This window comes from Equus caballus, chromosome 10 (assembly GCF_041296265.1).
Source record: "Equus caballus isolate H_3958 breed thoroughbred chromosome 10, TB-T2T, whole genome shotgun sequence".
Lineage (NCBI taxonomy): Eukaryota > Metazoa > Chordata > Mammalia > Perissodactyla > Equidae > Equus > Equus caballus.
Window position 1 is genome coordinate 24,738,239 of NC_091693.1, and position 25,737 is coordinate 24,763,975.

Consider the following 25,737-nt stretch of genomic DNA (forward strand, 5'->3'; position numbering starts at 1 on the left):
GTAAGTAAGTGCTTGTCCAGTTCGGGGTTTGCTGGGCAGGCTACATGCCAAGCCAGTAGACTGGAGAAATGGGCTCAGGTTTTGGAGTATGTTAGCAGAATGGACCTTGGTGCCTCTTCTGTAACCTTCTCTCCTTTTTCTCGCAGAACCTGCTGCCTGGCATCTTTCTGCAGAGAATCAAGTCCGGCTGAGCATGGCTGGCCTGATTCTCTTGGTCCTGGGGGTGCTCTTGGCTGAGGCCTGGTACAGCCAGAAGATGCCCTTAAATGGACACAGACAAGCCCCCACCTGAGTGTAACGACAGCACCGATGTCCTTCTATTGGCATCTAATGACTGTGTGGACCCTGGGGGAGCAGCCAGAGGAGATAGTGCCCTGGCCATGTCATCTACTGAGATATCGGAGAAGACTTGTTTCTTGTTGAATCTGTAACAACCTACCCCAGACACTTCGGTTTAAAGGAACACCAATTCATTCTCTTTTCATTCTAGGGAGCAGGAGTCTAAAAAGTGTCTGCAGGCCTGCATTCCTCTTTTAGCGTCTGGTCTGTGTTCCTGCCTTTTCTGTTTCTGGGCTCCGCCTGCATTCCTTGCCTTCTGGATCCCTCCTCCATCTCCAAATCCACCAGTGTAGCATCTTCTCTCCTCTCTGACCTCTGCTTCCTTCCTGCCTTCTTCTCTCTCTTGCTCCCACCCTCCTGCTTCCCTCTTATAAGGACCCTTGTGATGACATTGGGCCCAAGAAGATAATCCAGGATAATCTCTCAGTTTCCAGAGTCTCGTCTTCCTCACATCACAATGTCCCTTTGCCGTGGCAGGTCCCACTCACAATTCTGGGGATTAGACGAGCACAACTTGAGGGGGATCATTCAGCCGACCTCCAGCAGCTCAGTACATCTGACCATAGGGCAGGGCTGTCCTTGCACTTGTGCACTAACTCCTGGGGGAGACGTGGGGATTGAATATTTAATACTCTTTAGAATTTAAAACAGGACATGATCTACATAGAGAGGGAGAGATGCTTAACGAATCCTGCTTTTGTATGTCAGAATGTGTAAGTTCCTGACTTATTGTACTTGAGGGGAGAAAACTTGGTCTAGGAATAGAAATGCTGATTTTTTCAATAGCGTCATTTATTTTTAATTTACAGAATATACAAAGCAAATGTAAAAGCATGAACGTTTATGTTGGTGTGTTTCTTTCACGATTCAAGTAACAATGATGTTTGTGATGTTAGCCATTGTTCCAGTTTGGGGTTTATTTTTCTTTTTTCTGAAAAGGAACACCTTTAAGAGCATGGCACCAAAACAACAGACTCACAGAATGGTCAGCTCTGACTCCTGTTACAGCTGAGTTGATGAAATCATTCTGGAACTTCTTAGCTCCAATCTACTGAAGTAAATCACAAATATCCTCAGAGTTTAACAAGAAGGATACTCCGTTCTGTAGACACAGGTAGATTCTAAGGTCCACCACTTGTTCTTTGTTCTCCTCTCTGCCCCGTGATGACACTCTCTAAGAGCTCTCTGACACTGGCTGCTGTCACCTCACCAACTTTCCCTTCTTCTGGCTAATTCCTACACTTTTTCTCAGTGTTAGCACATGCATAACTTTTTCTTAGATGTTTTCTCTGAATGCCTTCTCGGACTCTGCCTGCTGTCACTGTCATGTTCTAAATGACAGCTTTTTCTACCAGACAAATAGTAAATATATTGGGCTTTGTGAGTCTTCTGATCTTCTTCGCAACCACTCAATTCTGCTGTTGTCGCACAAAAGCTACTGTAGGTGACACAGAGCCACACGAACCTGGCTGGGTTCCAATAAAATTTGTTTACAAACACTAAATTGTGAATTTCAAATCATCTTCATTTGATCACAAAATAATAAATTTTTTTTTTTTTCCATCCTTTAAAAATGTAAAAATTGTTCTTAGTCCTCGGACTGTAAAAAATAGACAGCAGGTTTTAGAACACAACAATCCAGTCCTATGAGATATCCTTTAAAAAGTGAGTCCAAATAGTTTGAGAGCAAAGAAACAGTAATTAATGTGACTGGAAATGGTTCTCCTGGGAAATAGTGACTGCTATGTTCTTGACTCTTTTAATGGTTCAGTGGCGGAGATAGATAGACCATAGGCAGATAGATCATAGATAGATAGATCATAGACAGATGAGACATAGGTATTGATAGAGCAATACAAGACACACAAATGATAGGTGATGTATGGATGAGAGACGATGATGGTAAAGTTTAATAGATAGATGTAGGTAACGATAAATAAATAGGGATAAATGAGAGATATACATGATGGAAATATGTAGGGGGATGATGGATAAATAGAAAGACAGAGAGAAATGAGAGAGAGAGAGATAGATGATAGATAGAGAGTCAGATAGATAGATATGGATACTTCCCCTGGTGTCAAAGAGAGGAACGCCCTGTGTAACCTCTTTTGAGCTGTCGGCCTCTTCCTCTGAGTTGGAACCTTCGATTGTCTTCTCAGTCCTGGGGAAACCCCTTCTCCTCAGCCACCAACACCTCCAATCACAAACTCCACATCACGTTTCTCTATGACCAGGCCGTGACCCAAGGCTACAGACAGAGGGATCTGATTTGTCTGAGCCTAATTGACTGGGCTGTGAAGACGCTGGTAATACCCAACAACCAAACAGAAATTTGAGCAGAAGCAGGAGATATTTCTGATTTTGCAGAACTATATATGATTCTACAAATGGACCTAAGGTCCAAGAATCTGATGAATTAAGAGCTGACTAAATAACTTGGTGGAATAATCCAACCCACCACCATTTTGTTGAAGATTATAAGTAACCTTCCCCCATGTGATCTTCGTAAATAAAAACTCAGTGAGGGTTACTATTAAATTATTTCAGATTTATGGAGAAGAATGCCTCATGTCAACAGAATGAGGGGAAGATTTTTTTTTCTTTTTTGTGGAAGATTAGCCCTGAGCTAACATCTGCTAACAATCCTCCTCTTTTTGCTGAGGAAGACTGGCCCTGGGCTCACATCCGTGCCCATCTTCCTCTACTTTATATGCGGGACGCCTGCCACAGCATGGCTTGACAATTGGCACCATGTCCACACCCGGGATCCGAACCGGTGAACCCTGGGCCGCCAAAGAGGAACATGCCCACTTAACAACTGTGCCACCGGGCTGCCCCCGAGGGGAAGATTTTAAATCTAAATTACATATGGATCCAGAAGAATGGACAGAATAGCTGCTCAGTAAGGTTCAGCCAGTGTGCTGGTTTGAGAACTAAGCTGTGACAAAATGCAATGAAAGTACCTTCTTTAGGTTCACCATTTTCCCCATGGACAGGATCGATGCCAACAACATGTTGGGACTATCGACGGACGAAGAGGAAGAACTAATAATTACGCTACTGCCTCTCTGGCAGAGCCTGTTCTGGACAACGTGCTCACGCTGTGAGGACAGCTTTTCAGAAGCTCACTATCGTTGCCCCTGCTGTACACAAAGAGATATAATCTCAGTGTTACAAAGCGAGAGCTACAAGCTCACACGGTCTGTCAGAGCAGTCCTGGCAGTTATTTAGGTCCTGCTCTTTGCCTGTGATTTCTCTTACCGCTGGCTTTATATACAAACTTTAAAAGGCTCATGTGGCATTGGGACAGGAAGTAGGGATCAGGTTGGACTGATTGTAGATGGAAGTTCATGTGATGAACGTCTTCACGATGTCAGGCACTTCTGCAAGCCCCACCCAGGAGGAGGAAAGAGGATGTGGATTGCCTTCACTCTAAGGTTGAGAACTACGCCATCCCACACTTCCTGGAGGTCTGTGTCACTTGCAGACAAGCCTGTTCCTGATCAGAGCAGCACTGCTGGGGCCAGCAGGCCGACTTGGGCACAGGACCATGTCCGTGGTGCTTCCCTCCCTGCTCTGTCTTGGTGAGTCTGAGAGAGAAGGGCCCAGCTACAAATACAGGCTACAGGGGGGCAGGTCCAGCAGTTCTAGGAGGCTAAACTGTCTCACCCGCTGTTTCCTTCCAGGGTTGTATCTAGGCCAGAACACTCAGGCACAGAACAGTGAGTATTCCTCTTAACACTCCCAGGACCCTACTCCTGGTTTGGCAGTATATCAGTTCTCTTGACAGCTGGGAAGATAGGACTCCACATTTGGGCCAGTGGCTGGAAGAGGAGAGGAGTGGAAGGATGGCATGAGAAACCCACACACCTGTAAGTCCATGCCTGTTCCCTTCCTTCTAGGAAATCTCTCCCCACCTCATATCACAGCTCTGCCTGGATCCACGGTTGGATCTAAGAATCCTGTGACCATCCTGTGCCAAGGGCCTGCAGATGCTGAAGAATATGTGATATCTAAAGTGGGAATCCCTGAGCCCTCAGAGAGAGAGAAACAACTGCTGTCTAAGACGATCAACAGTTTCAGGATCGCAGAGATGTCAGCAGACAGGACAGGGCTGTACCACTGTTCCTATCAGAGTGGAGGCAGCTGGTCCCAGTTCAGTGAGCCCCTGCAGCTGGTGATGACCGGTGAGTGGGACACAGAGGCAGCAGAGCCAGGACTGACCTCTTTGCAGAGCGAAGTACTAGACGTTGCAGATATCAAGCACAGAGGACCAAAACCTCTATCCCTAGGAAAGAATCAGAGATGAGGCAGAGACAGACTCCTCAGGGCAGGACAATGAGGTGATAGAAACCAGAGCCATGTCTGCTCCTGGGAAACAAAAACGAACAATGCATGTATGTGTCCCTCCCTTTGTCACCAAACTTCCTTCTTCCGCAGGTGCTTTTGAGAAACCGTCCCTCTCAAGCATGACTGGAACTGTAGTGGCTTCCGGGGAGAATGTGAAGTTACAATGTTTCTCAACACTCAAGTTTGAAGCATTTATTCTTAGCAAAGAAGATGGAGATCGCATCATCCAGAACCAATTCGTCAGCCACCAGGGTGGTAATCACGAGGCTGTCTTCCTTTTGAATCAAGTCTCCTCCACACAAACTGGGACCTACAGATGCTACGGACTCTTTGAACGTGAGCCCTATGTGTGGTCTCCCCCAGTGACCCATTGCATCCTCAGGTCAGAGGTGAGGAAGCCCCAGCCCATCCATCCTCAGGTCCCCTGCTGCAGGCTGACAGTGTCCAGGTAGAGCGGGGACTGGGAAAAGGGAGGACAGTGGGGTGGGAAGGCCGTGTCAGCACCATCTGTTTATACAAAAGCTCAGAGGAACTCACTCCCCCTCACCACCAGTGCTGCTCTCCTACCACATGCCCAAGGGCTGGGAACAGCAGTGTAGGTATTGGAAATCTGGCTGGAAGAGACCCTGAGCAGAGAGAAAGAAAACCACCCACATTTCATCTCCATTTGCAGAAACTCCTGACCATCGAGACCCTATGAATCCCCAACATTCAACTGGTGAGTAACCAAGTTTAGGTGGAAAACTGAAAGGAGGAGTTTCCATTTTCTCTTCTCTCAGACTTGGAGTAGAAGGCTTATTTACCAGAAATAGAGCCAGATTTTCAAGAGGAGTTCTGGCTTGAGGCAAAGGGAGCAAACAGAAATAGGGACTGCTCTCCACAAGGATGAGCGGAAGGTTAGACAGCCTATGGATTGCAAATAAAATCAATACTATCCATAGATGTCATTCATCATTGATCCACATTTCCAGTATTCCTGAGAGTGTCTAGGATGCTACGGTGTCTTCAGCAATGCCCTCTATGTGTGGTCTCACCCCAGTGACCGGTTGCAGCTTCCGGACAGAGGTGAGGAACCCTCAGCCCATCCATTCTCATGTCCCCTCCTGGAGACTGGCAGTGTCCAGCGAAAGCATTGATTGGGAAAAGGAGGACAGCACGGTGAGAAGGCCATGTTGCCACCATCTGTTTATACATAAAGCTCAGAGGAAATCACCCCCAATGTCCCACAATGCTGCTATCCTACCACAAGCCCAGGGGCCAGGGAAGGGCCGTGCAGTCTTTATGAGTCCGGTTAGAAGAGAGCCTGAGCAGAGAGAAAGAAAACCACTCCTATTTCAGCCCCGTTTGCAGAATCTTCTGACGATCCCGATCCCACGAACGCCAGACGTTCACCTGATAACTGCTGATCTTTGTAGAAGGAGCAGGGCAGGCACAGGGAAGAGCAGGTGCAAAAGGCATGAGGTAGAGAGAAGCTTCACGTGCCCACAGACTGTCAAGGGGGACAGTCCCTGTTTGCTGAGTCCATGGCTTATCACAGGGAAATAGCAACAAAAGAGCAGGCAGGGCTCCAATGGGCAAGAAGAGGCACCCTGTTCCCAACTCCTGTCTTTCTTGATCACAGAATTCCCTGTCGGGATCACCACCACAGTCTCAATGACAGGAGGAACAAAAGGTAAGTAAGTGCTGGTCCAGTGCGGGGTTTGCTGGGCAGGCTACATGCCAGAGCCAGTAGACTGGAGAAATGGGCTCGGGTTTGGGGGTATGTTAGCAGAATGGACCTTGGTGCCTCTTCTGTACCCTTCTCTCCTTTTTCTCGCAGAACCTGCTGCCTGGCATCTTTCTGCAGAGAATCAAGTCCGGCTGAACATGGCTGGCCTGATTCTCTTGGTCCTGGGGGTGCTCTTGGCTGAGGCCTGGTACAGCTGGAAGATGCCCTTAAGTGGACACAGAAAAGCCCACACCTGAGTGTAATGACAGCACCGATGTCCTTCTATTGACATCTAATGACTGTGTGGACCCTGGGGGAGCAGCCAGAGGAGATAGTGCCCTGGCCATGTCATCTACTGAGATAATGAAGAAGATTCGTTTCCTGTTGAAGCTGTAACAACCTACCCCAGACACTTCGGTTTAAAGCAACACCAATTCATTCTCTTTTCGTTCTAGAGAGCAGGAGTCTAAAAGGTGTCCGCAGGCCTGCGTTCCTCTTTTAGGTTGTGGTCTGTGTTCCTGCCTTTTCCAGTTTCTGGACTCTGCCTGCATTCCTTGCCTTCTGTATCCCTCCTCCAACTCCAAATCCACCAGTGTAGCATCTTCTCTCCTCTCTGACCTCTGCTTCCTTCCCGCCTTCTTCTCTCTCTTGCTCCCACCCTCCTGCTTCCCTCTTATAAGGACCCTTGTGGTGACATTGGGCCTAAGAAGATAATCCAGGATAATCTCTCAGTTTCCAGAGTCTCGTCTTCCTCACATCACAATGTCCCTTAGCCGTGTCAGGTCCCACTCACAATTCTGGGAATTAGACGAGCACAACTTGAGGGGGACCATTCAGCCGACCTCCAGTAGCTCAGTACATCTGACCATAGCGCAGGGCTGTGCTTGCACTTGTGCACTAACTCCTGGGGGAGACGTGGGGATTGAATATTTAATACTCTTTAGAATTTAAAACAGGACATGATCTAAATAGAGAGGGAGAGATGCTTAACGAATCCTGCTTCTGTATGTCACAATGTGTAAGTTCCTGACTTATTGTACTTGAGGGGAGAAAACTTGGTCTAGGAATAGAAATGCTGATTTTTTCAATAGCGTCCTTTACTTTTACTTTAAAGGATATACAAAGCAAATGTAAAAGTATGAACGTTTATGTTGGTGTGTTTGTTTCACGATTTAAGTAACACCGATGTTTGTGATGTTAGCCATTGTTCCAGTTTGGGGTTTATTTTTGTTTTTTCTGAAAAGGAACATCTTTTTTTTTTCTGTTTTTTTGAGGAAGATCAGCCCTGAGCTAACTACTGCCAGTCCTCCTCTTTTTGCTGAGGAAGCCTTGCCCTGAGCTAACATCCGTGCCCATCTTCCTCTACTTTATATGTGGGAAGCCTGCCACAGCATGGCGTGCCAAGCTGTGCCATGTCCGCACCCTGGATCCAAACCAGCGAACTCTGGGCCGCCGAGAAGAGGAACGTGCGTACTTAACCACTGCACCACCGGGCCAGCCCCTGAAAAGGAACGTCCTTAAAAGCATGACACTAAAACAACAGACTCACAGAATGGTTAAATCTGACTCCTGTTATAGTTGAGCGGATGAAATCATTCTGGAACTTCTTAGCTCCAATCTACTGAAGTAAAGAATAAATATCCTCACACTTAAACCAGGTGGATACTGTGTTCTGTAGAGACATGGAGATACTAAGTTCCATCACTTGCCCTTTGGTCTCATCTCTGCCCTGTGATTAGATTCTCAAAGAGCTCTCTGCTACCGGCTGCTGTTCCCTTACTAAATTTCTCTTCTTTGGGAGTCATCTCATCTTCTTTGCAACCACTCAGTTCTGCTGTTGTCACACAAAACTACTTCAGGTGACACATAGCCACAAAGGCATGGCTGTGTTCCAATAAAATTTGTTTACACACACTGAACTTGAATTTCAAATCATCTCCATGGGCCAAAAAATATTAATTTTTTTCATTTTTTCAAGCATTTAAAAATGTAAAAATTGTTCTTACTCTTGGGGCTGTAAAAAACAGACAGCAAGTTTTAGAACACAACAATCTAGTCCTATGAATTGTCCTTCAAAAATTGACAGAAAAGAAACACTTAGCTTGAGAGAAAAGAAACACTAATTACTGTGTCTGGAAATGGTTCTCCTAGGAAATAGCAACTGGTGTGTTCAAGGGCTCCCTATTTCAGAGGATGAAGATAGATAGATAGATAGATAGATAGATAGATAGATAGATAGATAGATAGATTATAGACAGATGATATATAGATATTGATTGATAAATACAAGACAGATAAATAATAGATGATGGATAGATGAGAGACGATGATGGTAAAGTTTAATAAATAGACAGAGGTAAGTGATAGATATAGATAAATGAGAGATAAATATGATACAAATATCTAGGTAGATGACGGATAAATAGAGAGAAAGACACAGAGAGAGGATAGGTACATAGGTAGATAGATAGATAGATAGATCGATAGACAGATAGATAGACAGATAGATAGACAGACAGATAGAGATAAGGTACACGAAAGATAAAGAGACATAGATAAATAGATATGGATACTTCCCCTGGTGTCAAAGAAAGGGAAGCCCTGTGTAACCACTTCTGACCTGTCAGAAATCAAATATTTCCGATGTTGCAGAACTATATATGAGTCTACCAATGGATCCAAAGTCCAGAGAACCTGATGAATTAAGAGCTGACTATTGGGCCGGCCCGGTGGCGCAGCCATTAAGTTTGCACGTTCCGCTTCAGCAGCCTGGGGTTCCCCAGTTCGGATCTCAGGTGCAGACAAGGCACCACTTGGCAAGCCATGCTGTGGTAGGCGTCCCACGTATAAAGTAGAGGAAGATGGGCACAGATGTGAGCTCAGGGCCAGTCTTCCTCAGCGAAAAGAGGAGGATTGGCAGCAATTAGGTGAGGGTTAATCTTCCTCAAAAAAAAAAAAGAGCTGACTAAATAACTTGACGCAATAATCCAAACTACCACTGTTATGGTGAAGATTATAAGTAACTTTCCACCATGTAATGTTCATAAATAAAGACTCAGGAAGGGTTACTATTAAATTATTTCACATTCATGAAAAAAAGTGCCTCACATAGGTAGAACGAGGGGAAGATTTTAAACCTAAATTACACATTGATCCAGAAGAATGGATGCCATAGCTACTCAGGAAGGTTCAGCCACTGTGATAGTTTGAGAACAAAGCTGTGACAAACCCATGAAAGTACCGTGTTTAGGTGCTTCATCTCGGACAAGATAAGTGCCAACAATTGTTGGGACTGTAACAGAGGAAGAGTAAGAACTAATAATTACGCTACCATCTCTCTGGCAGAACCTCTTCCGGCCACTGGGCACGCACTGTGAGTACCGCTTTTCAGAAGCTCATTATCATGGCCCCATGTTGTAAACAAAGAGACGGAAGCTCAGCCTTAAGAAACAAGAGCCATGAGCTCACGTGTCTTTCAGAGCAGTCCTGGCAGTTATTTCAGTCCTGCCATTTGCCTGTGATCTCTCTTACCACTGGCTTTATATAGAAAGTTTAAAAGGCTCATGTGGCATTGGAGACAGAAAGTAGGCATCAGGTTGGACTAGTTGTAGATTGAAATTCAGGCGATTAACATCTTCAGCATGTCAGGCACTTCTGCAAGCCCCGCCCAAGAGGAGGAAAGAGGATGTGGATTGTCTTCACCCTAAGGGGAAGAACTAGGCCGTCCCACACTTCCGGGAGGTCTGTGTCGCTTGCAGAGAAGTCTGTTCCTCAGAAGAGCAGGCCGAGTTGGGCACAGGACCATGTCCCTGGTTCTTCCCTCCCTGCTCTGTCTTGGTGAGTCTGGGAGAGAAGGGCCTGGCTACAAATACAGGCTACAGGGGGCAGGTCCAGCAGTTCTAGGAGTCTGGGCTGTCTCACCCGCTGTTTTCTTCCAGGGTTGTGTCTAGGCCAGAGCACTCAGGCACAGAAGGGTGAGTATTCCTCTAAATACCCTCAAGTCCCTACTCCTGGTTTAGGCCAGATATCAGTTCTCTTGACAGCTGGGAAGATGGGACTCCACATTTGGGCCAGTGGCTGTAAGAGGAGAGGAGTGGAAGGACGGCATGAGAAACCCACACATCTGTAAGTCCATGCCTGTTCCCTTCCTTCTAGGAAATCTCTCCCCACCTCGTATCACAGCTCTGCCTGGATCCACGGTTGGACCTAAGAGTCCTGTGACCATCCTGTGCCAAGGGCCTGCAGACGCTGAAGAATATGTGATATCTAAAGTGGGAAGCCCTGAGCCCTCGGACAGAGAGAAACAACTGCTGTCTAAGACGATCAACAGTTTCAGGATCGCAGAGATGACACCAGACAGGGCAGGGCTGTACCACTGTTCCTATCAGAGTGGAGGCAGCTGGTCCCAGTTCAGTGACCCCCTGCAGCTGGTGATGACCGGTGAGTGGGACACAGAGGCAGCAGAGCCAGGACTGACCTCTTTGCAGAGCGAAGTACTAGACATTGCAGATATCAAGCACAGAGGACCAAAACCTCTATCCCTAGGAAGGAATCAGAGATGAGGCAGAGACAGACTCCTCAGGGAAGGACAATGAGGTGATAGAAACCAGAGCGAGGTCTGCTCCTGGGAAACAAAAATGAATAATGCAGGTGTCCCTCCCTTTGTCACCAAACTTCCTTCTTCCTCAGGTGCTTATGACAAACCATTGCTCTCAAGCATGACTGGAACTGTAGTGGCTTCCGGGGAGAATGCGAAGTTACAATGTTTCTCCACACTCAAGTTTGAAGCATTTATTCTTAGCAAAGAACATGGAGATCGCATCATCCAGAGCCAACTTGTCAGCCACCAGGGTGGTAATCACGAGGCTGTCTTCCTTTTGAATCAAGTCTCCTCCACACAAACTGGGACCTACAGATGCTACGGACTCTTTGAACATTACCCCTATGTGTGGTCTCGCCCCAGTGACCCATTGCATCTTCAGGTCAGAGGTGAGGAAGCCCCAGCCCATCCATCCTCAGGTCCCCTCCTGCAGACTGACAGTGTCCAGGTAGAGCGGGGACTGGGAAAAGGGAGGACAGTGGGGTGGGAAGGCCGTGTGAGAGCCATCTGTTTATACAAAAGCTCGGAGGAACTCACTCCCCCTCACCCCCAATGCTGCTCTCATACCACATGCCCAAGGGCTGGGAACGGCAGTGTACTCATTGGGAATCTGGCTGGAAGAGACCCTGAGCAGAGAGAAAGAAAACCACTCACATTTCATCTCCATTTGCAGAAGCTCCTGACTATCCAGACCCCATGAATCCCCAACATTCAACTGGTGAGTAACTGAGTTTAGGTTGAAACTCTAAAATACATCAAGTAGCAGAGACCCTGAGCAGAGAGAAAGAAAACCACCCACATTTCATCTCCATTTGCAGAAGCTCCTGACTATCCAGACCCCATGAATCCCCGACATTCAACTGGTGAGTAACTGAGTTTAGGTTGAAACTCTAAAATACATCAAGTAGCAGAGACCCTGAGCAGAGAGAAAGAAAACCACCCACATTTCATCTCCATTTGCAGAAGCTCCTGACTATCCAGACCCCATGAATCCCCGACATTCAACTGGTGAGTAACTGAGTTTAGGTTGAAACTCTAAAATACATCAAGTAGCAGAGACCCTGAGCAGAGAGAAAGAAAACCACCCACATTTCATCTCCATTTGCAGAAGCTCCTGACCATCGAGACCCCATGAACCCCCAACATTTGACTGGTGAGTAACCCAGTTTAGGTGGATAACTGAAAGGAGGAGTTTCCATTTTCTCTTCTCTCAGACTTGGAGTAGAAGGCTTATTTACCAGAAATAGAGCCAGATTTTCAAGAGGAGTTCTGATGGCTGGAGGCAGAGAGAGCAAACAGATATAGGGACTGCTCTCCACATGGATGAGCAGAAGGTTAGAGAGTGTATGGATTGCAAATGAAATCAGTACTATCCATAGATGTCATTCGTCATTGATCCACATTTCCAGTATTCCTGAGAGTGTCTAGGATGCTACGGTGTCTTCAGCAATGCCCTCCATGGGCAGCCTCACCCCAGTGACCGGTTGCAGCTTCCGAACAGAGGTGAGGAACCCTCAGCCCATCCATTCTCATGTCCCCTCCTGGAGACTGGCAGTGTCCAGCGAAAGCATTGATTGGGAAAAGGAGGACAGCACGGTGAGAAGGCCATGTCGCCACCATCTGTTTATACATAAAGCTCAGAGGAAATCACCCCCAATGTCCCACAATGCTGCTATCCTACCACAAGCCCAGGGGCCAGGGAAGGGCCGTGCAGTCTTTATGAGTCCGGTTAGAAGAGAGCCTGAGCAGAGAGAAAGAAAACCACTCCTATTTCAGCCCCGTTTGCAGAATCTTCTGACGATCCCGATCCCACGAACGCCAGACGTTCACCTGATAACTGCTGATCTTTGTAGAAGGAGCAGGGCAGGCACAGGGAAGAGCAGGTGCAAAAGGCATGAGGTAGAGAGAAGCTTCATGTGCCCACAGACTGTCAAGGGGGACAGTCCCTGTTTGCTGAGTCCATGGCTTATCACAGGGAAATAGCAAGGAAAGAGCAGACAGGGCTCCAATGGGCAAGAAGAGGTACCCTGTTCCCAACTCCTGTCTTTCTTGATCACAGAATTCCCTGTCAGGATCACCACCACAGTCTCAATGACAGGAGGAACGAAAGGTAAGTAATGGCTTATCCAGTGAGGGGTTTGCTGGGCAGGCTACATGCCAGAGCCAGTAGACTGGAGAAATGGGCTCGGGTTTTGGAGTATGTTAGCAGAATGGGCCTTGATGCCTCTTCTGTACCCTTCTGTCCTTTTTCTCGCAGAGCCTGCTGCTTGGCATCTTTCTGCAGAGAATCAAGTCCGGCTGAGCATGGCTGGCCTGATTCTCTTGGTCCTGGGGATGCTCTTGGCTGAGGCCTGGTACAGCCGGAAGATGCCCTTAAATGGACACAGACAAGCCCCCACCTGAGTGTAATGACAGCACTGATGTCCCTCTTTTGGCATCTGAGGATTGTGTGGACCCTGGGGGAGCAGCTAGAGGAGATAGGGCCCTGGCCATGTCATCTACTGAGATAATGAAGAAGATTCGTTTCCTGTTGAAGCTGTAACAACCTACCCCAGACACTTCAGTTTAAAACAACACCAATTCATTTTCTTTTCGTTCTAGAGAGCAGGAGTCTAAAAAGTGTCTGCAGGCCTGCGTTCCTCTTTTAGGCTGTGGTCTGTGTTCCTGCCTTTTCCAGTTTCTGGGCTCCGCCTGCATTCCTTGCCTTCTGGATCCCTCCTCCATCTCCAAACCCACCAGTGTAGCATCTTCTCTCCTCTCTGACCTCTGCTTCCTTCCCGCCTTCTTCTCTCTCTTGCTCCCACCCTCCTGCTTCCCTCTTATAAGGACCCTTGTGGTGACATTCGGCCCAAGAAGATAATCCAGGATAATCTCTCAGTTTCCAGATTCTCATCTTCCTCGCCTCACAATGTCCCTTTGCTGTGGCAGGTCCCACTCACAGTTCTGGGAATTAGACGAGCACAACTTGAGGGGGACCATTCAGCCGACCTCCCGGAGCTCAGTATATCTGACCATAGCGCAGGGCTGTGCTTGCACTTGTGCACTAACTCCTGGGGGAGACGTGGGGATTGAATATTTAATATTCTTTAGAATTTGAGACAGGACATGATCTAAATAGAGAGAGAGAGATGCTTAACGAATCCTGGTTCTGTATGTCTGAATGTGTAAGTTCCGGAGTTATTGCACTTGAGGGGAAAAAAATTGGTCTAGGAATAGAAATGCTGATTTTTTTCAATAACGTCCTTTACTTTTAATTTACAGAATATACAAAGCAAATGTAAAAGTATGAACGTTTATGTTGGTGTGTTTCTTTCACGATTCAAGTAACACCGATGTTTGTGATGTTAGCCATTGTTCCAGTTTGGGGTTTATTTTTGTTTTTTCTGAAAAGGAACACCTTTAAGAGCATGGCACTAAAACAACAGACTCACAGAATGGTCAGATCAGACTCCTGTTACAGCTGAGTTGATGAAATCATTCTGGAACTCTTAGCTCCAACCTACTGAAGTAAATCACAAATATCCTCAGAGTTTAACAAGAAGGATACTCCGTTCTGTAGACACAGGTAGAGTCTAAGGTCCACCACTTGTTCTTTGTTCTCCTCTCTGCCCCGTGATGACACTCTCTAAGAGCTCTCTAACACTGGCTGCTGTCACCTCACCAAATTTCCCTTCTTCTGGCTAATTCCTACACTTTTTCTCAGTGTTAGCACATGCATAACTTTTTCTTGGATGTTTTATCTGAACGCCTGCTCAGACTCTTCCTGCCGTCACTGTCATGTTCTAAATGACAGCTTTTTCTAACGGACAAATAGTAAATATATTGGGCTTTGTCAGTCTTCTGATCTTCTTCACGACCACTCAATTCTGCTGTTGTCGCACAAAAGCTACTGTAGGTGACACAGAGCCACACGAACCTGGCTGGGTTCCAATAAAATTTGTTTACAAACACTAAATTGTGAATTTCAAATCATCTTCATTGAATCACAAAATATTAAATTTTTTTTATTTTTTTCCATCCTTTAAAAATGTAAAAATTGTTCTTAGTCCTCAGACTGTAAAAAATAGACAGCAGGTTTTAGAACACAACAATCCAGTCCTATGAGATATCCTTTAAAAATGAGTCCAAATAGGGGCTGGCCCCGTGGCCGAGTGGTTAAGTTCGCGCTCTCCGCTGCAGGCGGCCCAGTGTTTCGTTGGTTCGAATCCTGGGCACGGACATGGCACTGCTCATCAGACCACGCTGAGGCAGCGTCCCACAAGCCACAGCTAGAAAGACCCACAACGAAATATACAACTATGTACCGGGGGGCTTTGGGGAGAAAAAGGAGAAAAATAAAAAATCTTTAAAAAAAAAAATGAGTCCAAATAGTTTGAGAGCAAAGAAACAGTAATTAATGTGACTGGAAATGGTTCTCCTGGGAAATAGTGACTGCTATGTTCTTGACTCTTTTAATGGTTCAGTGGCAGAGACAGATAGACCATAGGCAGATAGATCATAGATAGATAGATCATAGACAGATGAGACATAGGTATTGATAGGGCAATAAAAGACACATAAATGATAGATGATGTATGGATGAGAGACGATGATGGTAAAGTTTAATAGATAGATGTAGGTAATGATAAATAAATAGGGATAAATGAGAGATATACATGATGGAAATATGTAGGGGGATGATGGATAAATAGAAAGACAGAGAGAAATGAGAGAGAGAGAGAGAGAGATGAGAGAGATGATAGATAGAGAGTCAGACAGATATGGATACTTCCCCTGGTGTCAAAGAGAGGAAAGCCCTGTGTAACCACTTTTGACCTGTCGGCCTCTTCCTCTGAGTTGGAACCTTCCATTATCTTCTCAGTCCTGGAGAAACCCCTTCTCCTCAGCCACCAACACCTCCAATCACAAACTCCACATCACGTTTCTCTATGACCAGGCCGTGACCCAAGGATACAGACATAGGGATCTGATTTGTCTGAGCCTAATTGACTGGGCTGTGAAGACGCTGGTAATGCCCAACAACCAAACAGAAATTTGAGCAGAAGCAGGAGATATTTGTGATTTTGCAGAACTATATATGATTCTACAAATGGACCTAAGGTCCAAGACTCTGATGAATTAAGAGCTGACTAAATAACTTGGTGGAATAATCCAACCCACCACCATTTTGTTGAAGATTATAAGTAACCTTCCCCCATGTGATCTTCGTAAAGGAAAACTCAGTGAGGGTTACTATTAAATTATTTCAGATTTATGGAGAAGAATGCCTCATGTCAACAGAATGAGGGGAAGATTTTTTTTTTTCTTTTTTGTGGAAGATTAGCCCTGAGCTAACATCTGCTAACAATCCTGTCTTTTTGCTGAGGAAGACTGGCCCTGGGCTCACATCCGTGTCCATCTTCCTCTGCTTTATATGCGGGATGCCTGCCACAGCATGGCTTGACAATTGGCACCATGTCCACACCCGGGATCCGAACCGGTGAACCCTGGGCCGCCAAAGAGGAACATGCCCACTTAACAACTGTGCCACCGGGCTGCCCCCGAGGGGAAGATTTTAAATCTAAATTACATATGGATCCAGAAGAATGGACAGAATAGCTGCTCAGTAAGGTTCAGCCAGTGTGATGGTTTGAGAACTAAGCTGTGACAAAATGCAATGAAAGTACCTTCTTTAGGTTCACCATTTTCCCCATGGACAGGATCGATGCCAACAACGTGTTGGGACTATCGACGGACGAAGAGGAAGAACTAATAATTACGCTACTGCCTCTCTGGCAGAGCCTGTTCTGGACAACGTGCTCACGCTGTGAGGACAGCTTTTCAGAAGTTCGTTATCGTTGCCCCTGCTGTACACAAAGAGATATAATCTCAGTGTTACAAAGCGAGAGCTACAAGCTCACACGGTCTGTCAGAGCAGTCCTGGCAGTTATTTCGGTCCTGCTCCTTGCCTGTGATTTCTCTTACCGCTGGCTTTATATACAAACTTTAAAAGGCTCATGTGGCATTGGGACAGGAAGTAGGGATCAGGTTGGACTGATTGTAGGTGGAAGTTCAGGTGATGAACGTCTTCATGATGTCAGGCACTTCTGCAAGCCCCACCCAGGAGGAGGAAAGAGGATGTGGATTGCCTTCACTCTAAGGTTGAGAACTACGCCATCCCACACTTCCTGGAGGTCTGTGTCACTTGCAGACAAGCCTGTTCCTGATCAGAGCAGCACTGCTGGGGCCAGCAGGCCGACTTGGGCACAGGACCATGTCCGTGGTGCTTCCCTCCCTGCTCTGTCTTGGTGAGTCTGAGAGAGAAGGGCCCAGCTACAAATACAGGCTACAGGGGGGCAGGTCCAGCAGTTCTAGGAGGCTAAACTGTCTCACCCGCTGTTTCCTTCCAGGGTTGTATCTAGGCCAGAACACTCAGGCACAGAACAGTGAGTATTCCTCTTAACACTCCCAGGACCCTACTCCTGGTTTAGGCCAGATATCAGTTCTCTTGACTGCTGGGAAGACGGGACTCCACATTTGGGCCAGTGGCTGGAAGAGGAGAGGAGTGGAAGGACGGCATGAGAAACCCACACACCTGTAAGTCCATGCCTGTTCCCTTCCTTCTAGGAAATCTCTCCCCACCTCGCATCACAGCTCTGCCTGGATCCACGGTTGGATCTAAGAATCCTGTGACCATCCTGTGCCAAGGGCCTGCAGACGCTGAAGAATATGTGATATCTAAAGTGGGAAGCCCTGAGCCCTCGGACAGAGAGAAACAACTGCTGTCTAAGACGATCAACAGCTTCAGTATCACAGAGATGACACCAGACAGGACAGGGCTGTACCACTGTTCCTATCAGAGTGGAGGCAGCTGGTCCCAGTTCAGTGAGCCCCTGCAGCTGGTGATGACCGGTGAGTGGGACACAGAGGCAGCAGAGCCAGGACTGACCTCTTTGCAGAGCGAAGTACTAGACATTGCAGATATCAAGCACAGAGGACCAAAACCTCTATCCCTAGGAAGGAATCAGAGGTGAGGCAGAGACAGACTCCTCAGGGCAGGACAATGAGGTGATAGAAACCAGAGCCATGTCTGCTCCCGGGAAACAAAAACGAACAATGCAGGTGTCCCTCCCTTTGTCACCAAACTTCCTTCTTCCTCAGGTGCTTATGACAAACCATTGCTCTCAAGCATGACTGGAACTGTAGTGGCTTCCGGGGAGAATGCGAAGTTACAATGTTTCTCCACACTCAAGTTTGAAGCATTTATTCTTCGCAAAGAAGATGGAGATCGCATCATCCAGAACCAACTCACCAGCCACCAGGGTGGTAATCACGAGGCTGTCTTCCTTTTGAATCAAGTCTCCTCCACACAAACTGGGACCTACAGATGCTACGGACTCTTTGAACATTACCCCTATGTGTGGTCTCGCCCCAGTGACCCATTGCATCTTCAGGTCAGAGGTGAGGAAGCCCCAGCCCATCCATCCTCAGGTCCCCTCCTGCAGACTGACAGTGTCCAGGTAGAGCGGGGACTGGGAAAAGGGAGGACAGTGGGGTGGGAAGGCCGTGTCAGCACCATCTGTTTATACAAAAGCTCGGAGGAACTCACTCCCCCTCACCCCCAATGCTGCTCTCGTACCACATGCCCAAGGGCTGGGAACAGCAGTGTACTCATTGGGAATCTGGCTGGAAGAGACCCTGAGCAGAGAGAAAGAAAACCACTCACGTTTCATCTCCATTTGCAGAAGCTCCTGACCATCCAGACCCCATCAATCCCCAACATTCAACTGGTGAGTAACTGAGTTTAGGTTGAAACTTTAAAAAACATTCAATTGGAGGAGATCCTGAGCAGAGAGAAAGAAAACCACTCACATTTCATCTCCATTTGCAGAAGCTCCTGACTATCCAGACCCCATCAATCCCCAACATTCAACTGGTGAGTAACTGAGTTTAGGTTGAAACTTTAAAAAACATTCAATTGGAGGAGATCCTGAGCAGAGAGAAAGAAAACCACTCACATTTCATCTCCATTCACAGAAGCTCCTGACTATCCAGACCCCATGAATCTCCAACATTCAGCTGGTGAGTAACTGAGTTTAGGTTGAAACTTTAAAAAACATTCAAGTGGAGGAGAGCCTGAGCAGAGAGAAAGAAAACCACTCACATTTCATCTCCATTTGCAGAAGCTCCTGACTATCCAGACCCCATGAATCCCCAACATTCAACTGGTGAGTAACTGAGTTTAGGTTGAAACTTTAAAAAACATTCAAGTGGAGGAGAGCCTGAGCAGAGAGAAAGAAAACCACTCACATTTCATCCCCATTTACAGAAGCTCTTGGCCTTCGAGGCCCCATGAATCCCCGACATTCAAAAGGTGAGTGACCAAGTTTAGGTGGAAAACTGTAAAATACATTCAAGTAGAAGAGAGCCTGAGCAGAGAGAAAGAAAACCACTCACTTTCATCTCCATTTGCAGAATCTCCTGACCGTGGAGACCCCATGAACACCCGAAATTCAACTGGTGAGTAACTGAGTTTAGGTTGAAAACTTTAAAAAACATCCAAATAGAAGAGAGCCTGAGCAGAGAGAAAGAAAACCACCCACATTTCATCTCCATTTGCAGAATCTCCTGACCATGGAGACCCCACAAACCCCCAAAATTCAACTGGTGAGTAACTGAGTTTAGGCGGAAAACTGAAAGGAGGAGTTTCCATTTTCTCTTCTCTCAGACTTGGAGTAGAAGGCTATTTACCAGAAATACAGCCAGCTTTTCAAGAGGAGTTCTGATGGCTGGAGGCAGAGACAGCAAACAGATATAGGGACTGCTCTCCACAAGGATGAGCAGAAGGTTAGAGAGTGTATGGATTGCAAATAAAATCAGTACTATCCATAGATGTCATTCGTCATTGATCCACATTTCCAATATTCCTGAGAGCGTCCAGGATTCACAGCCCCTTACCCATTTGCCCTACTCCCAGAAGGGCAAATACTCATAGTATCAGCTCAGGATAATTGCTCTAGTGAGCTCTAGACTCAACTGGGTTCTCTGGAGGCTTCATCCCTATACTGGGCTGATGACACTAAAATTATGAAAACTGTTTCTACAACTAATTCACTGTGCCCCCCTCAGTAAGTCTTTTCCCTCCTCTGAGCACCATTTTCCCCACAGATATAGAAGCAAATTCTGTACATGACTAAGGACTGTTGAGACAAGACTTTTTGTGGTGCGGCCGCTCTCACTCCCTGCCTATATGCTCAGAAGAATTTAATATGAACTTACTTCCAGTCCCAAGTCACTTCTCTATCGGTGCCTGTGATGTGGGTGCATTGGGGGACCATTCACAGAGAAATAGACACATGAGGAGTTTCCAAGATCAGGGGCAAGAGGAGAAGTTTCAACTTGGATTTGTTGCTTTAGAGTTGGCCGTGCTTCATTCTGGGGGAAATGTGCAATGGGAAGTTAGCTTTATAAATCTTGAGCCAGAAGGATGAAGGACTGGAGACACAAGTGTGGAATTGCTGAGCATGAAGATCACAAAGCAAGTAGATAAAATAATCCAGGCACTGTGGGTAGTGGGAGAAGAGAATCCTAAAGGAAAAGACAAATACGCTCGCAAACAAAATCTATTGGGGTCAAAATACCTAAGAGATTGACAGAACAGAGATTGGTAGACTGGTCTGAGGGCTAAATCCAGCTCGGTGCTCGTTTGGTTAAAAAAAAGAAAAAGCTTTATTGGAATCTAGCCAACACATAAAGAATTCTTTATGTCTTGTCTGTGGCTGCTTTTTCAAAGTGCAAATGCATACTTTTTCCATACAAATTTCGATATAACTGCTGAATTCTTAATTCTTGAAATGAGCTCTCCTCTCAGCTTTGCTATCATCACGCTCTGTATTTCTCTGCTGGCTCTTTCCTGAGCTGTTCTTCCTCTACTTCAGGGGTGGGCAAACATTTTCCATAATCGGCCACATAGTAGATGTTTTGGGCTTTGTGGGCATCTGGTCTCCCCAGCTACTCAACTCTGACTTTGTAGCACCAAAGCCACCACAGATAATATACAAAAGCCAGGGAGCAAGGTCATGTTCCCACGAAACGGTACGAACGGTCACTGAAGTTTGGATTTCAGATAGCTTTCACGTGTTGCAAAATATTGTTCCTCTTTTGATTTGTGTCAACAGTTTAAAAATGTAAAATCTATTCTGAGCTCATGGGCCACACAGTAACAGTGATGTGCCAGGTTTGATCTGCGTCACGTGCTGATCTCTATATTCACACAAATTTCCGTTTCCAAGTGCTTCCTCATCTATGACTGTGAGGTGGTCAAAGCTCATTCCTCTTTTCCAAGAAATGGGGTCAACAGTTCTGTGCTTTGAGACTGTGATGGGATCTGAGACGGCACCCAGAAACTGTGCCTTGTGTGAAGGTACCTTATAAAGGGCAGCTGCTCCAAAGCTATTGTCTCTTTTGTAGCCTCACCTGACAACCAAAACTCCTGGGAGAAATACCAGAACATTCTGATTGGAGTCCCAGTGGCCATTACTCTCTTGCTCCTTCTCCTCCTCCTCCTATTCATCTTCCACCGTTGCAAGGCCAAAAACAGTATGTTCTTGAAAGGGGGAGGGGAGCCCACACAGAGACCCTGGTGGTGCAAATTGTACAGAAGAAATGGGGAGGGGAATTTGCTGGGAGCAGGGGAGGCGGTTGAAGGAATCCAGAGGCAAGGAGGTGTGGGCTGTTTTGTTGCCTCCTGCTCTGATTACCATCACTTCTAGCAACCCGGCTCCCATCTGGGAAACCAGAACAGAGAGCTGGGGGAATCCACTACAGCCCTCTCTGAAAACATGACCACCTCCATCTTAGTGCATTCTGGCAGCTATAATAGAATACCGTAGACTGGGAGGCTCAAACAACATTCATTTCTCACAGTTCTGGAGGCTGGGAGGTCCAAGATGAAGGTGCTGACAATTCGGTTCCTGGTGAGAGTTCGATTGCAGATGGCCACCGTCTTGCTGTGTCTTCACACAGTGGAGAGACAGGCATCTAGACCTCTGGCCTCTTCTTAGAAGGACTCGAATCCCAGCATGAGAATTTCACCCTCATGATGTCATCCAAACTGAATTAACTCCCAAAGGCACCACCTCCAAATACCATCACATTGGGAGTCAGGGTTTCAGCAGATGAATTTTGAGGGGACACAAATATGCAGTCCGTGACAATCTCCTCTTCCCTCTAGATGCTGCTAGGAAAGAGAGACAGCTCAAGGATGGACCAACGGATGGACAAGTAAGAGTTTCTTCCTCTACGCTGCCCCCAGAAATCCCCCATGTCACACCTGCTTTTCATAGTCTCCCTTTCTTCCTCAGGCCTCTGAAGCTGTAGACCCTCAGGAGGTCACCTATTCCCAGGTGACCTGCAGTGTCCCCACACAGGGGACAGCTGCCACACCCTCGTTGCCCAGACAGACCCAGACTAGCGAGTATGCAATACTTGCCCTAAAATAAGCCACACACTGGTGCCAGCATTTCATGGGCAATAGGACTTACAGCTGCCCATTGGAAGGTCCCTCCTCTGGAATCGCTGATGCTAAATCTGAGGCCGTCAGCCCGGTTGAGGGGACCCCTCTCACTCAGAAGTCCTGCCACCCCCTCTGAATCTAGAGACCTCAAGATTATCACCCAATCAGTTCCAGAATCTCTACTGTCATTGCCCAGCAATTCCTCAACCCTCCAAAGTTATCAAAAGAATGATGCAGTAACTTTTCATAAGTTTTCATTATTCATCGATTAAACACATATACTTAAATCCTCTTGAGTGTGAGGTTTTGTGTTACAACCTAGACGCATGGAAAAGATCCTAAAACCATCCCACTTGCCAAAGAATTTCTTGTGTAGTGTAGAGGTCAACAAATTATGGCCCAAGGGCCAAATCTAGCAAGCGACCTGTTTTTGTACAGCCCATATATTTTACATTTTTATATTTTTTCCCTTTTTTGGCTTCATTTTAATGGTAAAGTGTACATAACATAAAATTTACCATCTTAGTCATTCCTAAGTGTAAAGTTCAGTGGAATTAAGTACACTCACACTGTCGTGCAGCCATCACTACATTTTATATGGTTGAAAAAATCAAAAGAAGAATACTATTTTAACAGTTTTATTGAGGTTGATTGATACACGAAGAACTGCACATATTTAATGTGTGCAATTTGATGAGTTTGGACACATGCAAACACCTGTGGTACCATCACCACAATCAAGCTAATAGGCATAGCCATATTCATGAAGACCAAAGGACCCCAAATAGGATGGAAGTATATGAAAAAAGAATAATATTTTCCAACTTGTAAAAATTATACAAAACTTAAATTTCAGTGTCTATAAGTAAAGGTTTATTGGCACAGAGTCATACAGTTTCATTTGCACATTACATATTACCTGTGGTTGCTTTCACACTGTAATGGCAGAGTTAAAGAGATGCAACAGAGAACAGATGACTCTCAAAGCCTAAGATATTTACTATTTCACACTTGACAGAAAACATTTGCCAACACCTGGTCTAGTGTAATGGTTCCCAAACTTTAGTTTGGATGAGAATTGTTGGGGAAGGAGATAGAGAAGGAGAGTTGAAGATTGATTCTATGGCTCGGGAAAAGTATAAAATCCCACTGTTTCAAATTCAGACAATTAAGAGACAACAACTTAAGAGATATGGCTCGAGTACTGTGATTTTCAATCTTGGTTGCATATTTAAATCAACTAAAGAATCTTTAAATCCTGGAAACAAAGATTTCCACCTTCCACCATTTTGATTAGATAAGAATCTCTTGCAGGCAGTAAAATTTCTTAAGGCTTCCCGGGTTATTCTAACGTGCAACCAAGGTTGAGAACCAGTGATATAGTGCAGAAGTCAGCAAACTTCATATGTAAATGAATGGTTGGAGCGACTATGTTCCAGTAAAACTTTATTTACAGAAACAGGACACTGACCCTCAGCCTGCAGTTTTGGTGAACTTTACACCAGACCAGAGATTGGCAAACCACGCTTCATGGGCCAAATTTGGCCCATCACCTGTCTTTGTAAATAAACCTTTATTAGAACACTGCCATGCTCATTTACATATTGCCCGTGGCTACTTTTGCACTACCATGGCAAAGCTGAGTCTCTGAGATAGGAATTAGCGTTCACAAAGCCTGAAATATTTACTATCTGGCCCTTTACAGAAAACATTGCCAACCCCTGGTCTAGCAGGTGAAGAAAGTTAGGTAGAATATTCTGTAACAATGCAGTTGGTCAAGTTATCTGGAAGTGATAACCAATGGGGTGTTAACCAGTGGGAGTTAACAGGATGGGGAGAAATCAACCGCAGAGGCGATAGCAAAGGACCCACGTCTATAAGATGCAATTCCAGAGTTCAAAACAGTATTATTAACTATAGTCGTCATCATGTACACCTTAAACATACACAATTTTTATTTAAAAAATAAAATTAAAAAGCCTACCATCACTTTTGATAAAGAGATGCTGTAAATAAGTATTACCTCATGTGTTAGGAACCACAAACCTTTAGCTTGGATTGAGCACCAAGTGGAGGAAAAATGTGAAAAGAGATAAGACAGTTGGGAATCAGCTGAGGCCAGATTTAAACAAGTCTTGAAAATCACATTAAGTCTGGATTTTATGGAAAAGGGATTGAGAATCAAGGAGGAGTTTTGAATGGAGCAGGGACAGGATCAAAACTGTGTTTGAGAAAGATCTTCCTGGAGGCCACCGTGGAGACTGGACTACAAGGGAGGAGACTGAAGACAAGAGTCCATCATAAGACTGGCAAAAGAATCTACATTACAGAAGGTCTGGTCTGAGCCTAATAAGGTCATTGGTGTGGAAAGCAGGAGCAGATTTTAGAGCTGCACAGAAGGTAGCAACTCAGAGTCTGCGGTGCCTGACTCGCTTCTGTGGTTGAGTCAGAGGAAGAAGTTGGCGGAAGCGTCAGTTGGTGCAGAATTTCTAGAGGGTAGTTTGCAACATGTCTCAAAATATCAGATGTGGGTTACGTTTGACTCAACAAACCCATTCCAGAAACTTGACATCAAGAGATGGTTACACAATGCAGAACTCCTTTTCTCAGGAATTCTCAGTTCAGTGTTCTTTAAATAGCCGCACAAACACACACACACACAAACACAGGCACACACATGTGCACATAAACACACAAACACAAAAAATATATAAAAGTAAACTGTGAGAATGATAAAGACAATTACGTACATGACCAAATGGAAAACTATTCAGTCATTTATATCGGGCATATTTATGTATTTATATATTTATATAATATTTAATAAACTATATATTATACATGTTAAATATATTAACATTGTAATATGTAATATAATTATGCAAATATATTTATATGTGCATATTTATATATTTATATATGTATAACATATTAGATGTAATATATATACTGTTATCTATTATACTATATGCATGATTTAAATGACTGAATGGTTTTCTACTTGGTCATGTACATAATTATATATATAATTCATGTTCATTTACATTAGAGACAGAGAGAAAGGAGTGAAAATGTTCAAGATATAATTTTAAGGGGAAACAACAGGATGCAGATGAGCATGTTCAATGATTACTTCTGGATGGCAGGAAAGGACATATTTACTTTGTTCTTAATACTAACCTCTGTCTTTTGAATCAGGAGGATGTAATATTTCTATAAAAATAAATCTACTTTAAAATATTC

General features: G+C 45.4%; 2 protein-coding genes across 54 annotated transcripts; both read left to right on the forward strand.

The window, feature by feature from the left end:
- The first annotated feature begins 3,669 nt into the window (after nucleotides 1–3,669).
- On the forward strand, nucleotides 3,670–8,319 carry LOC111775273 (leukocyte immunoglobulin-like receptor subfamily A member 5). Of its 28 annotated transcripts, none has more exons than XR_011422035.1 (9): nucleotides 3,720–3,926; nucleotides 4,029–4,064; nucleotides 4,245–4,529; nucleotides 4,783–5,081; nucleotides 5,366–5,410; nucleotides 5,664–5,850; nucleotides 6,314–6,364; nucleotides 6,512–6,873; nucleotides 7,679–8,054. XR_011422035.1 is itself a non-coding variant. In XM_023650498.2 (8 exons), the coding sequence occupies exons 1-7, from the start codon at nucleotides 3,893–3,895 to the stop codon at nucleotides 6,347–6,349; spliced, it is 801 nt and encodes a 266-aa protein (XP_023506266.1). In that variant the 5' UTR covers nucleotides 3,670–3,892; the 3' UTR covers nucleotides 6,350–6,364; nucleotides 6,512–8,319. The 28 variants fall into 28 exon arrangements, 3 of the variants coding, with proteins under 3 accessions (XP_023506266.1, XP_023506270.1, XP_023506265.1); XR_011422019.1 differs by having other exon boundaries at nucleotides 3,769–3,926; nucleotides 4,783–5,140; nucleotides 5,246–5,410; nucleotides 5,732–5,850; XR_011422030.1 differs by having other exon boundaries at nucleotides 3,769–3,926; nucleotides 4,783–5,028; nucleotides 7,675–8,054.
- Nucleotides 8,320–10,090: 1,771 nt separating this feature from the next.
- LOC100055141 (leukocyte immunoglobulin-like receptor subfamily A member 5) lies at nucleotides 10,091–22,781 on the forward strand. 26 transcript variants are annotated; one of them, XM_023650444.2, is made up of 16 exons: nucleotides 10,107–10,237; nucleotides 10,339–10,374; nucleotides 10,556–10,840; nucleotides 11,090–11,389; nucleotides 11,674–11,718; nucleotides 11,819–11,863; nucleotides 11,964–12,008; nucleotides 18,871–18,915; nucleotides 19,017–19,061; nucleotides 19,163–19,207; nucleotides 19,309–19,353; nucleotides 19,455–19,499; nucleotides 19,602–19,646; nucleotides 21,450–21,578; nucleotides 22,213–22,262; nucleotides 22,343–22,781. In XM_023650444.2, the coding sequence occupies exons 1-16, from the start codon at nucleotides 10,204–10,206 to the stop codon at nucleotides 22,478–22,480; spliced, it is 1,377 nt and encodes a 458-aa protein (XP_023506212.1). In that variant the 5' UTR covers nucleotides 10,107–10,203; the 3' UTR covers nucleotides 22,481–22,781. The 26 variants fall into 26 exon arrangements, with proteins under 26 accessions (XP_070079496.1, XP_023506257.1, XP_023506212.1 ...); XM_070223395.1 differs by lacking the exon at nucleotides 10,339–10,374 and having other exon boundaries at nucleotides 10,091–10,237; XM_070223399.1 differs by lacking the exon at nucleotides 19,017–19,061.
- Nucleotides 22,782–25,737: the final 2,956 nt, after the last annotated feature.

Bases quoted from the DNA above. Each gene is read 5' to 3' on its own strand.
- LOC111775273 (XM_023650497.2), top strand. From the start codon at position 3,893: ATGTCCGTGGTGCTTCCCTCCCTGCTCTGTCTTG. The intron at 4,530-4,782 runs GTGAGTGGGACA...CTTCTTCCGCAG, and splicing joins CCTGCAGCTGGTGATGACCG to GTGCTTTTGAGAAACCGTCC. The intron at 6,365-6,511 runs GTAAGTAAGTGC...TTTTTCTCGCAG, and splicing joins AATGACAGGAGGAACAAAAG to AACCTGCTGCCTGGCATCTT.
- LOC100055141 (XM_023650444.2), top strand. From the start codon at position 10,204: ATGTCCCTGGTTCTTCCCTCCCTGCTCTGTCTTG. The intron at 11,719-11,818 runs GTGAGTAACTGA...CTCCATTTGCAG, and splicing joins GAATCCCCAACATTCAACTG to AAGCTCCTGACTATCCAGAC. The intron at 11,864-11,963 runs GTGAGTAACTGA...CTCCATTTGCAG, and splicing joins GAATCCCCGACATTCAACTG to AAGCTCCTGACTATCCAGAC.